Below are 15,322 nucleotides of genomic sequence, written 5' to 3'. Positions count from 1 at the left end.
CAGAAGACCAAACATCCAGACAAATGTTCTCTCCCAAGGTTCTTGCACTCTCTGTGAAAGTCAGACGTCAACATTCTTCACTCTGAATAAGTGAAGACTCCACGATTTTATAGTTATAAGTTAAATAATCATATGTGATTAATGAACAAGATGTTTAAATGAAATGTTTGAATAATCTGTGCATAAATCAATGAATTTGAAATGAATATTGTTCTTACAATGATCCATTTATATCACAAACCAGTAAGTGTTTGATTTAACAAGTTAATTATTGTTTACACTCATACACATTACAATAAAATACATATTAAGGTTAAAAACATCTTTGTATCTGCAAGAAGGCATGGCTTTCTGAGGAATGTTTTGGTAAAGTCTTCCAGACATGGCCCATTCTGATGTGCCAGAATACACTGGAAATGATAAATAATGAGTTTATTGAAACAGGATTTACTTCCCAATTAATTCAGTTTCTCACTGACCCTTGAACTGGCCAATTCGGGAAAGAAGCATTTTTGAAACCATCTTCCCTTTTGACCTCCTGTCAAAGCCTCTCTGCAACGCTGCGGCTGATACCAGACAACCGGCTCTTCTAAGAGCCAAACAAACATCAACCTTAGATGCAAATAAGCATTCCAGCTTTTGGGCTTTACCTAAAGGGATCTCAGACTGGATGGGTCTTATCGGAATTGTCTACGGGTTCCTGATATCAGAGTTCACTCCACCGGCAGTGACCATCGACCCCCCGGATCGAACGAGAACCTCCACACCAAGGGTGTGTAGACTTGGCATGACAGATTGCGTCTGATGCTGTTTTTAATAAACAACAAATTCTTTTACATCCAGATTTCACAATTTCTCTTGGATACGAAGGACGGTTGCTACAACATCTAGCTTCCATCACAACACCTCACATCCACCACACCACATCTCATTATTCACATCTTGTCATGTATAAATTATTAGTTTAGGAAAAAGAATTAAGTTCATTTTATAAACTATATACTGACTTTGTCTGAATTAATACAAAGTGTGTTTATGGTCCCTGAACAAGTAAAAGTATAATCTTCTGATTAAACATTCAAAGATCAATCAGATTTAAATTTCACAATTATATGGAATCATCACATCTTATTGGTCATAATTAATATGTATTAATTGCTACATTAACGTATATAATGAGACCTGTGGTTACAGTGATATATTCATTAAAGTGTAGGTATATGTCGTATGTGCCTCATTAACATTATTTTCAATTTAAAATTGCTTTGAGGCAAAATGTCTAAAATGATTAAAATGTGATTAAGATTAATTATTTACAAAGCTTCTAATTCATTAAATTAATTTTTATTCAAGTCCAACCCTAATATATATATATATATATATATATATATATATATATATATATATATATATATATATATATACATCCATGTAACGTCCAGCAATGGTCAGTTTAGGTACAGTCTGACCTTTCAACATCTATTCAACATCTGGTCAGAAAAGAGACACAACAGTGCATATGTTCCCTTTAAATGAGCCTGGCTTCATACCAGCTGGGACTCACAGACTCTGCAAGTCTGAAAGATAAACAATAGCTTTCTTTCCCAAGGTCCCATCTGTCTGCCTCCACAGAAGGAAGAACTCCAGCTCGAATCAATTGCCAAATTCAAGAATTATTTCCTAAATAAATATATACTTCTTCCATGACATATAATCTAGATAATCATTAAATAAACATTTGTTTATTACTACTAATAATAATTATAGTATAATGAAATGATTCATTAATCTGTGCTCACTGAATGGATGTTATGTTATGTTATGTCTATCACTGCAGTGTGTTCAGCATGTTTATACGGCAAGGTCCTCACACCTGCATTCACACAAGAATGGGCTCGACACACGGGAGGCAACATCGCCTCTCCTCCATTCATTTTCAATGAGACATGTGCGACAAAGCGCTATTTGCGGGTCTCCCTCCTACCAAGCGAAACGCGAAAAACCTGCGTGTGAAATTTTGCGCTCGTGCACGTGTTGTGCACAGGCGACCCAGCAACACGATCCCAGAAAGTTGAAACATTTTCAACTTTTCATCGCTGTCGCTCGGACGAGGACCAATCAACGGAGGTTTTATTCACTGACCAATGAGCGGACAGGATGCTCCGTACATCTCCGAGCAAACATGAAGGAGAAGTTGATTATTATTATGTTTTATATAGTAAAATCAGAAGTAAGACTTCACATAACTCTAGCAGCACCTTGTGAAACATCATATCTACCACTTTTTTAACTCTGAACCGCTTAAATAACCTTAAGACCCTCCAACCTGACACAGCCAAACAAAACAACGGAAGTTTCGATTTCGCCATGGAACAGAACGCGTAGATGGCTTTGCCGCTGGCTGCTGCCGCGGATCACCTCCCGTGTGTCAGGTAATAAAAGCGACGGCGACAAATTTCGCTGATCGCGGTCATTTGTCGCCTCCCGTGTGTCGAGCCCATAACAAGTACGGTTAAGTTACTCCAACACATAACTAGGCCTTTTAACCAGTCAGAACATCCGGTATCAAAGAAGGTGTGTTTCTGAGTTGTCTTGGTAACATCTCCCAAGCTGTCAGCCTTTGATTGGCTGTGCAAATCATAGCATCAAAACCTTAAAACTGGCTCATGCTGAGTGATTCAACAGTTCTAGAGAATCGCTCAGACCGGCCATCTGTAGCAAAACCTCTTTAACCATCAAAGATTTTGACACGTTGTCAAAACCTTTTTGCCTCTGCAAAGCTGATGAGCAAACAGTTCCTGCAGAAACAAAGCTGATATTGTTAGACTCCTTAAGTGTCCACCAGATGCACGGTTCCATCCAGCTGTTGTGACCCGAGACATCTCTGGACTGAAGAAACGGTACCACGGTATTCTACAGCCCTCCGGTGCCATAGGTCAGCCGACCCCTGCGACTTTCGGATCCACCAAGAGGGTCTCTCAAAAACGGATGAAGTAGACATGACAGATTGCGTCTGATGATCTTCTGATGATGAGAACTTTATAGCTTATAGAGCAAACCAAATTCTTTTCACCAGAACTCAGCTTACTTTGATAAGGAAGCTCTGACTGACATCGCATTCACACATAGGTTCCTTCATCACGTTTAGTTGCATCCACTCACAGTAAATGCTTGGTTAATTAGTCGTGTTTTAAATTGTTTGTAAAATAAATTCTTACTTTTATAAACCTGACTCTTTCTTGTAATAACACCAAGTGTGGTTGATCACTGAAAAAGCAAAGAACCTAGATCTTCTGAATTAAATCCTAGAATCTTCTCAATAATTACAATAAAGATATTGCAGGTTAATATTTTATATTTACATAGAATATTACATCTTCCTGGTCATAACAAATAAAAATAATCGATTTGCCTATATAAAAATCATCGATTTGCCTATATATTCAATTCAATTCAATTTTATTTATTTAGCGCCAAATCACGACAAGAGTCGTCTCAAGGCACTCCACATAATAAACATTCCAATTCAGGTCAGTTCATTAAGCCAATCAGAAATAATGTTTCCTATATAAGGAACCCAGCAAATTGCATCAAGTCAGCAATCCTCATACTAAGCAAGCATAAAGCACACTTTGCACACTCACATTAGAAAGCAAAGCAAAGAAAACTAAATGTGATGAAAGCTACAGATGCCACAAAGTAATGTGTCTATAGTTATATTGTGATTTCTTAGTAAATATTCTATTTGGTGAGAGATAAACTTTATTGTATTTATCCTAGTGGATCTATAATTAAACGGATAAACTAGTAGTAGCACATCCAACGTCAAGGAAAGCAAAATGCTATTATCAGGAGAGGGAGAATGTTTAAGTGGTTAGCAGCAGTGTGCTAGACGGTGGCCCCCTCCATGAGGCCACCACAGCTCAGCAGAACATCATTGCAGCTTCTTCTGGGGAGAAAAACACTTTGAGACAAAATAAAGTTAACAGCTGAAATTGCAGAAAATAATACACAAAGAGCAGATTGTAGAAGAAAGTAGTAGAGTGTGAAAAGTGGTCAGTGTATCCTCCAGCAGTCTAAGCCTATATCAGCATAACTACAGAGATAACTCTGGCTAATCTATCCTATTTAGATGGAGGCATGTTGGAGGCAGGGCAAGGGAGAGCCGTCTTTACCGACTGTACACTCCACCTCCCTCTACTCCCCCACTTGTCCAGATCTAGGCTAACATCAGATTTTAACCATAGGCCCTGTCAAATAAAAATGTTTTAAGCCTATTCTTAAAAGTAGACAAGGTGTCTGCCTCACGAACTAAAGCTGGGAGCTGGTTCCACAGGAGAGGAGCCTGATAACTAAAAGATCTACCTCCCATCCTAATTTTAGATATTCTGGGAACCACCAGTAAACCTGCAGTCTGAGATCGAAGTGCTCGGTTAGGAACGTATGGAACAATCAGATCACTGATGTATGATGGAGCTTGATTATTAAGAGCTTTATATGTGAGAAGAAGGATCTTAAAATCTATTCTGAATTTAACAGGTAGCCAATGTAGGGAAGCTAAGACAGGAGAGATATGATCTCTCTTTTTAATTCTCATCAGAACTCTAGCTGCAGCATTCTGGACAAGCTGAAGACTTTTAACTACATTCTGTGGACTTCCTGAGAGTAATAAATTACAGTAATCCAGTCTTGATATAATAAATGCATGAACTAGTTTTTCAGCATCCTGCACTGGAACACAGTTTAAACACACTTTAAATATTCTTTCTCTGCCTAAAAAAACGTTGTGTCTGATTAGAAAAAAACATAAATCCAAAGCAGTCTGGAAGCCTTAGATTGAAGTTGTCTTTACTGTGACACTACAAGTACTTTGTTCTCTTGTGTGAGTTCCTGTTCCACTTAAAAAATGAAAACAATGATAGCAGGTGCTGGAAACAAGCTTGCCATTTCAGCCATCAGGAACATGAGAGGTTTGCTACTTCTTTCCAGTGGCTAATGGTGGGGCTAAATTAAAGAGTCTCTCGCAAAAGGCACAGTAATTACCTTGGCCTCTGCAGATACAGGATTTAAGTATGACAGACATATCTAATCCAGAACCTTTTCACTGCCTTCAGAATATTATCTCAAATCCTGATGTCTGCCATTGGCTCTTTGTGAGGTTACTGAACCAGTTGCAAACAGAGGACTCAGAAAGATGAAGAGGTCATAATCACGGTGATTCATTTCCATCAGGTTAAATGTTTGAAAATGAGAACTGACTGAAAAGCATACTTATTTTAAGCAGATGTTGAAATTTGTTCGTTTTATATTTGCACAGCATCATTAATATGTGCTCCTTCGGACACAGAGTTTTTTTTTTTGAAGGGATCCATTTACAACAAGGTTTATTTGACTTAAAATTATGTTGGTTAAAGCAGCAATTCAGTCTCCCCCAATTAGGAATTATGTATGATTTCCCATGAATCCATATAAGTGATAATCTTACTCTGTACTGAATATAATGTAAGCAATATGTCAATGTTTTCTTACTTAGCCCACTCCTTGTCCTGTACAACCCCATACAATTTGAATGGAGCGCCACTCAACATTAGCAAATAGTGTTCGACATCCACTTACGTACATAAGTCAATAATGGAGCATGCACGCTCGTTTGCAAAAGTACCTAGACTGAGAACATGAGATTTTTTGTAAAACAATGGGTTTTGACTCTGTTGATCAGCTTAAGGTGAGTGTTCATGAATGAGAGGCATTGCTTCCAGTCATAATCACAGAAGTAGGGAAAGGGGCTAAAGGTGCAATGCTTTGTTTCAGCCTCTAGGTGGTGCCCTCTGAGAACTCTGGATTTCTTTCATTAAGCACAAGTTTTTGGGTCTTCTGCATGTTCTGTTGACAACCATCGTGCACATCTACTGAAATGGAATGCAGCGCTGATCATCACAAAAATGTGTAATGGTGGCATTTAACGTCAAATTTTTTTGGTCATGTAGAAAGGTGAAAACTAATATTCTTTGTAATGCAAATCAGTATTTTCCCAACAGGAGCAGACGATGTTAGCAACCAGGTGTAATTAAAGAGCAAGTCACCCCCAAATCAAGTCTTCTTTGCTGATAAACTACATAAATGAGTGTCTAATTGTGCTGAAGACATGTGTAGTCAATAATTTGGCACTTCAATGTATCTTAGTTAAAATTTAAATATTCTGCCTAAAACTGTCAGTGTTGCGCTGTCATCAGGTAAAAACTCTGCGCTGTATTTGAATTTCAATCTGCCACCACTATTGGCTAAGAGGTATGCTATTTTAACTGATACATTATGATGTCACAATGCCATTGTGAGCCTGTGTGTGTATATTTGTCAACGGCTCTGCCCTCGGTCTGCCAGGCAACAGCATTAGTAGCATTTTTCAAACATGAAGTGGGAGTGGAATAAGACTCTGGTAGGGGGTGACTTCTCTTTAAAGAGCAAGTCACCCCCTACAAGAAACTTACTTCACTCCCACTTCATGTTTGAAAAATGCAACAAATGCTGTTGCTTGGCAGACCGAGAGGGCGGAGCCGCTAACAAATACACACACACACACAGGCTCACAATGGCATTATGACATCATAATATACCAGATGACATCATAGCATACCTCTTAGCCAATAGCGGTGGCAGATTTAAATTCAAATACAGTGCAGAATTTTTCCCAGACGACAGCGCAACACTGACAGTTTTAGGCAGAATATTTGAATTTTAACCAAGATGCACTGAACTGCCAAATTACTGACTACACGTGTCTGTAGCATGATTCGACACTCGTTTATATAGTTTATCAGCAAAAAAAATGTGATTTGGGGGTGACTTGCTCTTTAAGTTGTTAAAATACCACAATAAAAATAAAAAATAAATGTAAGACTATGTAGTGTACTTATTGTTTTTTTAATGTTGAAACAAACAAATAAGTAAAACAGGCATGCCTTTATTTTTACACTTTTTGGAAAGCTGAGATGTTAATGGATACATGATGAAGGAAAAACAAACTCTTCACTAAAGACCATGTAAAAGCTTTAGACTAGAAGCATGGATTTTTGTCTGGAAAAGGTTTTCCAAGCATTTTTTCTATACTAAACCCAACCGCAGTTAAAATCAAGTTCAATGAAAAATAATTTTGCGATTAGAGATTAAATTAATTCTGTGTATCACACTATAAACCAAAGAGTCCAGAAAGAAGCAAATCCAGATCAGGGCGACGGTGGCTCAGGGGTTAGGATTTCGCTCACTCTCCTCCTTCACCCTCCTTACCTGCTAGTGGGGGTTAGAGGTGCCGATGGTGCTGGTTGTGTGTAAATGGATGAATGATTCACTGTGTAAAGTGCTTTGAGTCTTCTTACTCAACATTTTATGGTTTGTTTTTCAATAGTTTTTTCATACTTTTATCCTAATTTAACCTGAGCACCATTTAGTGCTCCAAACATTATGGAACACTGCGTCCTTTTCATTAATTTCTATCTCAAATGATTGTTTACTTTGCTTGTAGAATCTGTTCTAGCAAGGCCCATTAGAGAAACCATTTATGGGTTGATTTTGTGATTTATTGTTTTTAATTAAAATTCTTGGCCTGAGAATGAAATGGAAAAAGAATAATTGATGGAAATGTGGAGCATTAATGGAAACATTGTTATTTTATTGAAAACAAAACAAAGTGTGACATTTAACATACTTACCTGTATTGTATGGTTTCAGATGTGGTTGACGCTCTTAGTTTCGTCATGAGAATTCTGACTATGTTGAAGAGAAAAACAAAGTTTATCTGGAACAAAAAAAAAGACAAAAAAATAAGAGGTGATGAATTTCTCTAAAGAACACAGAGGACAATTATCGTGTGTGAACAGACAAAGCTGTCTGTGAACAAGTGATGAGAACAAAACAAGTCAAAGTAATGGTGCAAAACATCACAAGTCGTCCAGATAATCCAACATGAAGGTGAATCTTTGATTGCATTTAGTGCAGCTCACCAGGAGCACAAGTATAACGGGTCCCTGGTAAATGTAGTCCATATATTTTCCTGGTTCTTTACCAAACCAACATCTGGTGGTAGAGAAAAGGTACATTAAATGAAAGAAACGGTAACACTTTAGTTTAGGGAACACAAATTAACCATTAATTAGTTGCCAATCAATAGGCATATTAGTGGACTACTAAGTCTGAACTAATCATTTTAAGCACTTATTAACAGCTTATTAATAATGCCGTAATTCTAACAGTAACAGGGCATAAATTAAGAGTTTTATCAAAATAAGCCATTCATAATGGTTTGTTAACTGAAAGTAAATGGTTTGTTGCTGATTAACACACATACTAAGTAGCTCAAATCAATATCTGGGGTAACATATTCTTGCCTTTAAGTGGTTATTTAATACTCAAATACTTGTAATTAGGTATGAACACAATCTGACTTTAGAATGGGGAACATATTCTTGCTCTTGCTCTATTAACATGTGGAGTTTGGTGTTTATTTACATAATACCAGAACATAATATTTTTGGTTGTTATTGCAGAATAACAACTCCCCCTTAATTACTTCTTTAAAAGCCACATATTGATCTGAGCTAATTAGCATGTGCGTTAATCAGCAATAAACCATTTACTTTCAGTTAACAAACCATTATGAATGGCTTATTTTGCTAAAACTCTTAATTTATGCCCTGTTAAAATTAGAATTACAGCATTGGTAATAAGCACCTAACAATAGCTTCAAAACAACTAATTCGGACTTAGTACTCCACTAATATGCATAATAATTGGCAGCGATTTAATGGTTAATTTGTGTTCCCTAAACTAGTTACCAAAGAAATATTCATTGGTAGATAAAATGTTTATTTTTATTTGAATGCTTACTGTTCATTTTCATTATACAGCTTTCCAATGGCCCAAGCCACAATTATTGGACATGGAATACCTGAAAAAAGTCATCAAGTTAAAATAAATTATAAAATCAACATATCTGGACATAGATCTTTTTACATTTTCTAACAATAATTAACATTGTATAAGATTATTTCTTGATGTGGTAACCTCGCTGCAGTCAGCTCTTGTTTTTTTTTTAGAAAAGTAGGTCAGAATAATCCCATAATGTACTTAAATCAAACCCTTTTTCTTCTCTGAAAGGGTAGTTTATTAGTTGAAGAAACAACATTTTGATGGCTTGAGAGGCTACAGAGAAAATACATCAATAAGGAGTCAAAACTACTTTACTTTAAAAAGGTCGAGTAGGCAACTAATGGATCCACGTATTAGAAAAAAAATCTTCTGCTGCTTTGTCAAAGGAAAATAGAAGTATTTGTGTCATAAAATTGTTAATAATAATAAAATAGTTTACATTTCATTTGTACACCCTCATAATATATATGTGTGTGTGTGTGTGTGTGTTTATACACACACACACACATATGTATATATATATATATATATATATGAGAGTAATGAGTAATAGAGTGAAAGTCATCCATGATACATTTTTTTAATGTTATTACGTTTGTCAAGTTAAACAACTTTAACAAATTAGTTCATCCAATTACTCTTCACAAATTTAACGTAACGAAATTGGCAGGAAACAAAATCAGGTTTTTGATATGTTCAAAAAACATTCTAGATTTTCTGCAAATGAATATAATGTGTGTGTTTTTTTATTTATGGTCAAAATTTCTAAAATAACACTTTAGCTTTGTGATAATAACCATGTGTCATGACATGAGCATGAATATTTATAGGCTCAATCAAAAACAGCTGGACCTTTACCAGCCCCAGGTTTTTCTTTATATTGAGGTAAAAAAAAAATATTATTTCAGTCCTTTTTGTTGAATTATGAACATCTCAGTATTAAAGTCACCAGACTGCATTAAACAGGCAAGTCAGGAAATGAGCTTCAGCTGTGTTAAATCAAAATATAGAAATGTTACAGATATATCTTAGGTACGATCTCCTCTCAGCCCATTCTCACAGCTGTTAAACAAATTAGGGTTTAGTGGTGTTTGCTTAAATACTTTTTTTTTTACCACAGCATGAACTGCTTGTAGCAGACATTCAGCAAATGAAAGACCAAGTTCACAATTTTTTCAGTACATTTAAAGTGGTCTCTAGTTTTTAAAAAAATGAATGGATTGTGAGTCCACCTCTGTTTGAAAAAAGCTCTGGCGCTCCTGTTTCAAGAAGTAGAAGTTAGACGAGAGGAGAGCAGAAGATGGCAGGTTTTGGATTCGTATGTCCTGGTGTTCAGACATCTCACCTCTGATTGGCTAACAGCAACATAACTCTACCACTGACTCTGTTTGCTGAGCAACATTCAGTGCGTTTACATGCAGCCAGTAACCCTTTTAAAACCCGAATATTCACAATAACCCGGTTCCGCAGGTCCTTGTAAACACCGCCAAAAACCCGGATATGCTCATAACTGTTTTTTTAAAAAACCCGGTTACTACACCTGGGGTAACCCTTTTCCAACCCGAATGCTTGGTCGTGTAAACGCATACCGGGATATCCCCATCAAATCGTGTGTTCTGCGCATGCTCTGTTCGCAATGAATCTTGGCCTTTTGAGTAGCGAGACGTCTTGTACGCGCCAGAACACCGGAAGTAAACAACAAGCTGGGAGCAAACTGGTGAGTCGCGGCACAGCACCACACTTTGAGTGACGAGGAAACTAAAGCGCAAACAAACGCGGTCACTGTCTCTTCCGAACTGGGAAACATGTTGTTGTTTTCACGGATACCAGAACAAGAAGAACCGGAAATGACGCATATTGCATCTGGACGTAGTACATACGTCCTGACGCTACCCCAATGTCCGCAGTTAAATTGGGTTATGCACGTTAGAGGTAACTCTTTCTATTTATGCTTGTAAACGGGTTATTCTGATCAACTCAGAAACCCGAATCCCGACTTTAACCCGATCATAACCCGGATATTGGCTGCATGTAAACGTACTGATTGATGCTTTATTTCCACAAATACCACAAGCCTGAAAGAATTCTGCCATGTTGTGGAGTTGCTAATGCTAATGGTTAGCTTCTACTAAATGAGATGTGCTCTGCTCTCTCCGGGATGCTAAACCAACAACCTTCCCCATGCTGAGTCAAGATGGATGAGTCCATGAATGTTAAATTGATTATATGTTGTAGATCTGACAGGCTTTTCTAATCTGGGAAGTTTCCGCGTCAATATTCCATCTACGGCTAATGCAGAAAAATAGGTTAGAAGATAATGTTCACATTTGGCTTGCATGTGAAACTCAGAGTGACTAATTATATTTCTAAAATAACAAGTAAAAATTGAAGACTGAAAACAAAGGTTATTAAACCACCCATATCTTCCTTGAAAGTATTTTTCTTGCAAAGAAAGTTTAATTCTCACTTTGTTATATGTATTAATAGTAAAAGGGAAATTTAGGGGCTGAGGGACGTTTCATTAACCCTGTAAAGGGTCGTTTTAGCACATACTGGCTTAAGAACATGATTTAAAAATATGAAAAATTTGCTAAGTATCCCTTTAAAATGTTAGATCATCCCAATAAAAAGAAAAAAAAAGTAGTTTAGTGCAACAAAAAGACATTTCTGATCAGGGTTATGTCTGACTGGGTGATGGAACTCCCTCCAGGATTAATGAAGGCAGGTCTGAAGCAGACTAACTAAATTAGTCTGTATTTTCGATTGTGTGACTCTGCTTTTGTGAAAACAAATCAAAGATAAAGTAGAGATTACCTAAATGTATTTTTTTTTGTTTTTACACGTTTCTGTCACGTTTTATTTCTTAAACCAGCTGAATTAAACATTTACTGCACTAAAAGAAACTGACAAAAGTAGAATTGGATGCTGCGTTAGGCTGGAGACAAGTCAAGCTTTTCTGCACACATCCACACTTTACTACTCTGCATCCCAGTTTAAGTGGATTCGGGCAAACCCAAGAATGTGTGTCCCTCAACCTAAATAAAGTATTTGAAGTGATCTTCATGAGGTTGCCTGACTGGCCGATGTGGAAACCATTTTGCTTACTGTAACATCCTTTCATACACTCGGTTATGCAACTCGACACAAACTCAGCATAATCTCCTACAAGTTGGTTGATTGAACATGGCGGCTTCTTTGAAGCTTTTGGAGACTGCATTTAAAATGAACTCCACTTGGCCAGGCTCCAGTCTGCCTCACTGATGGTTTGTTTTTAAGAAGCAAAGGTTGGTGAAGAGAAACAAGACCATTAGTAAGATGGTCAAAATTTTCTAAGAGGAGTGAATACTTGTTTGATGTTGTGTAACGCCAATTTATCATTTTCTCTGCTTACAACTCCTGTTGGTAAAAATATGGCTTGAGGGCCTTATTATAGTGTCCAGAAATAATAAATTGCATGTGCGTGTTTGAGAGAGAAGTTGTTGATTGCTGCCCTGTCACTATTTAATTATGGTGACACTGTTTATGTCCACTCTTCTTCATATATTCAGAATTCTATGGAGGAGGATTTTCACTGAGCAGTTGGTGGTAACAAGCTTTTATTTTCACACACAAAGTTCCATGTGTGACAGTAGCATAAGGATCCTTCCCAAATGCAAAAGCAATGCATAATTCAGTATGGATTTCTTTCTGGATGGCCTCTTTTCGGGGGGAGGGGGTGTTCATCCAGCAAAGTCCGAGTTTAGCCAAGAACAAAAGTACTGCTGCCACGGCTTCAATTACCAAACTTTCACTGCAGTTCATGCAATGTCATTTTACAAGCCATGACGCCAGTTTTTCATCACACTGGGAATTATAAGGGAATATTCCAATTATTTTTACTAAGTTAACACGGCCAACAAAATGTAGCATTCCTGGTGAATTCCATGTGCATACTTACACCAGCCGATGAAGAGGAAGACCCACTTTCTCAACTTATCTGTTGAATAAGTCATCACGATGGCTGTGTGAAGGTAGCATCCTTCGACAAACATCCAGAAAAAGTTTGTCACCACAAAATAGTTGTATACGGTTGTAATTAGTCGACACCAAGGCTGTGAAGGACAAACTTCAGAATCATTCAAAGGAACAGTTTGGAGTTTTTAAGACAAATGATTAATGATTAAAATGCTGAATAATTCTGTTACCTCATTACTCTCATGGATGTTATGGTCTATCAGCTGAAGCAAAAACCACATAACGTTCCGCAGGATGAAAGTGGTGATCAGATTCCAGTGGATGATGTTTCGAAGACATCGTATGCTCCTGAGGCATAAACCATATTGTGATGCTTGATTGCGATTAAAGATATTTATTTTTAAAATCATGCATGCAGAAGGAAATCTGTTACATGTTGCTATCTCATTAATAAATTTATTGTAATTTCAATGAATCTCTGCAAACAATCTCTTCAGGTGTGACATGCTGTCTTTGTAATTAAGAAATTCTGTCTTAAGCATTTTTTGCAGATATTATTTAGTCTCCGAGAACAAAGTAAGTTATCTTTGACCAGGAGATGTCATTCAAATCCCACGTTAAACAGGTTTGTAAGATTTCCTTCTTCCACCTTCTGAATATTGCTAAGATTAGAAGCATCCTTTCCAGGAGTGATGTTGAAAAACAGGTTCATGCATTTATTACATCGACTGGATTACTGTAATTCATTACTCTCAGGAAATCCACAGAATGTAGTTAAAATTATTCAGCTTGTCCAAAAGGCTGCAGATAGAGTTCTGATGAGAATTCAAAAGAAAGATCATATCTCTCGTGTCTCGGCTTCCCTATATTGGCTGCCTGTTAAATTCAGAATAGATTTTAAGATCCTCCTTCTCACATATAAAGCTCTTAATAATCAAGCTCCATCATACATCAGTGATCTGATTGTTCTATATTGTAGTGGAAATCCACTATTTATATCCTCAGGTTAACTTTGTTCGGATTTACACGAAGGAGAACATAACTATTTTCACAAAGTTTTTCCTCTCACATTTAGCAGAAGAAAAAAAGGGGGAATTTGAAACTGGCCCGCAGTTTCAGCATTCTGGTTACCTCCTACAACTCTCTCCCAGGATCGTAAATTGCACCAATTTGACTGGCCTCCCTTCTGCGCCAATCAGGAAGAGCAAGAAATATCAGAAACTGGTCTGCTTTCCATCAACTCTCAAACTAACCCTTTTCTCAAGATGGGGGAAGTTGTAGAGCTTCCCATAATGTCCTCCTGGGAGCTTCATGACTTGAGTCTTTATAAACCTTGCATTCCTGTTTATCTACAAACAATGAAGGTGTTTAGGATGTTTACCTTTAAAATAGAAATCAAGGTGCTCTAAGTTAAAATCTTATCAGCCATAGACCTAAACTGTTTGTTTTGTGTTTTCTTTTATGTTAAACCTCTGTCATTTTGTGTTTCTCCAGTTAAAATTCATGTTAATGGTAAAACTGTCCAGTTTTAAGACAAAAATTTTGTTCTTCTCTGTTTAAAGTAATAGTTTGACCCCCATCTGGACCAACTTTGGTAAATTGTGATCATTGTTGGAAAGGCAGAGGTTATGTGTAAGAGCCTCAGTGCCGTCAGGTGGTTAGGGAGTGAAATACATGTGGGTGTGACAAAAAGAAAGTTTATAAAACCAGAAGTTCAGACCTCGTGTTAGCAGAGCAAAGAACAAAGGATGCCTTAAGCAAATCTCTGCGCGCTGTTTCCATCTTGGCCCAGCAGAACCCGGCAATTTACAATTGTCAAGTAATTAGCTCGCAAAAGTTACAGTTAAACTTAGGAGCAACTCCGTTTGTTTTGTTTTGACTTCCTACGTGAAACCGGAAGTCTGCGTGTTCGGTCGAGTTCTCACATTAGGAGTAAAAGCAATTTGGAACAGTTTGATGATTCGGCTCCGTTTGGGATTATTTGGGCTCGCGATCTGAATTCCACGTTTCGAGGCCGCTGAAGTGAAGGAACCTTGAGTCAAGCCACTACAGGAGCACCTCCTTCTACATACCACAGACGCTGTTGACCTAAGCTGAGGTGCCAAAGGGTCCTACGGCCCCTGAAGGCCGCATTCAAGCTTCTGGACCCGGCTGAACCAGCCCACAGGACACCTCTTTGGCGACGGAAAAAAGGTCTGTGAAGCATCTCATCTGGCTGAATTTTGTGCTACGCCCGATTAGTGAATTCAGATTAGTCCATTTCTTTTATGGCTTGTCTTATTTCGATCCGAAATTCACGTTTAGCCCTCAAGACCCCCTTTCTTCTTCTGCCATAACGAGCCACACGAACACACACACACACACACACACACACTCCCTTTTTTCCCCTTTCAGAAATTATTCCTAATAGTTACTATAATCCTATGTGTCAGCAAATGTCCATTTT

General features: G+C 37.5%; 1 protein-coding gene across 1 annotated transcript in view; it reads right to left on the bottom strand.

Annotated features, from left to right (window-relative positions):
* LOC107395747 (corticotropin-releasing factor receptor 2) overlaps positions 1-15,322 on the bottom strand; it is a 102,317-nt gene that overhangs the window by 6,220 nt on the left and 80,775 nt on the right. Inside the window, exons 5-9 of the mRNA XM_054741312.2 lie at positions 13,107-13,224; positions 12,860-13,013; positions 8,881-8,941; positions 7,998-8,070; positions 7,707-7,792 (exon numbers count right to left, since the gene is read on the bottom strand). Coding sequence (XP_054597287.1) covers positions 7,707-7,792; positions 7,998-8,070; positions 8,881-8,941; positions 12,860-13,013; positions 13,107-13,224 — 492 coding nt within the window. The remainder of the gene's footprint in view (positions 1-7,706; positions 7,793-7,997; positions 8,071-8,880; positions 8,942-12,859; positions 13,014-13,106; positions 13,225-15,322) is intronic.

The sequence above is a fragment of the Nothobranchius furzeri genome, chromosome 11, assembly GCF_043380555.1.
Source record: "Nothobranchius furzeri strain GRZ-AD chromosome 11, NfurGRZ-RIMD1, whole genome shotgun sequence".
NCBI lineage: Eukaryota > Metazoa > Chordata > Actinopteri > Cyprinodontiformes > Nothobranchiidae > Nothobranchius > Nothobranchius furzeri.
This window is presented reverse-complemented; position numbering and strand designations above follow the sequence as displayed.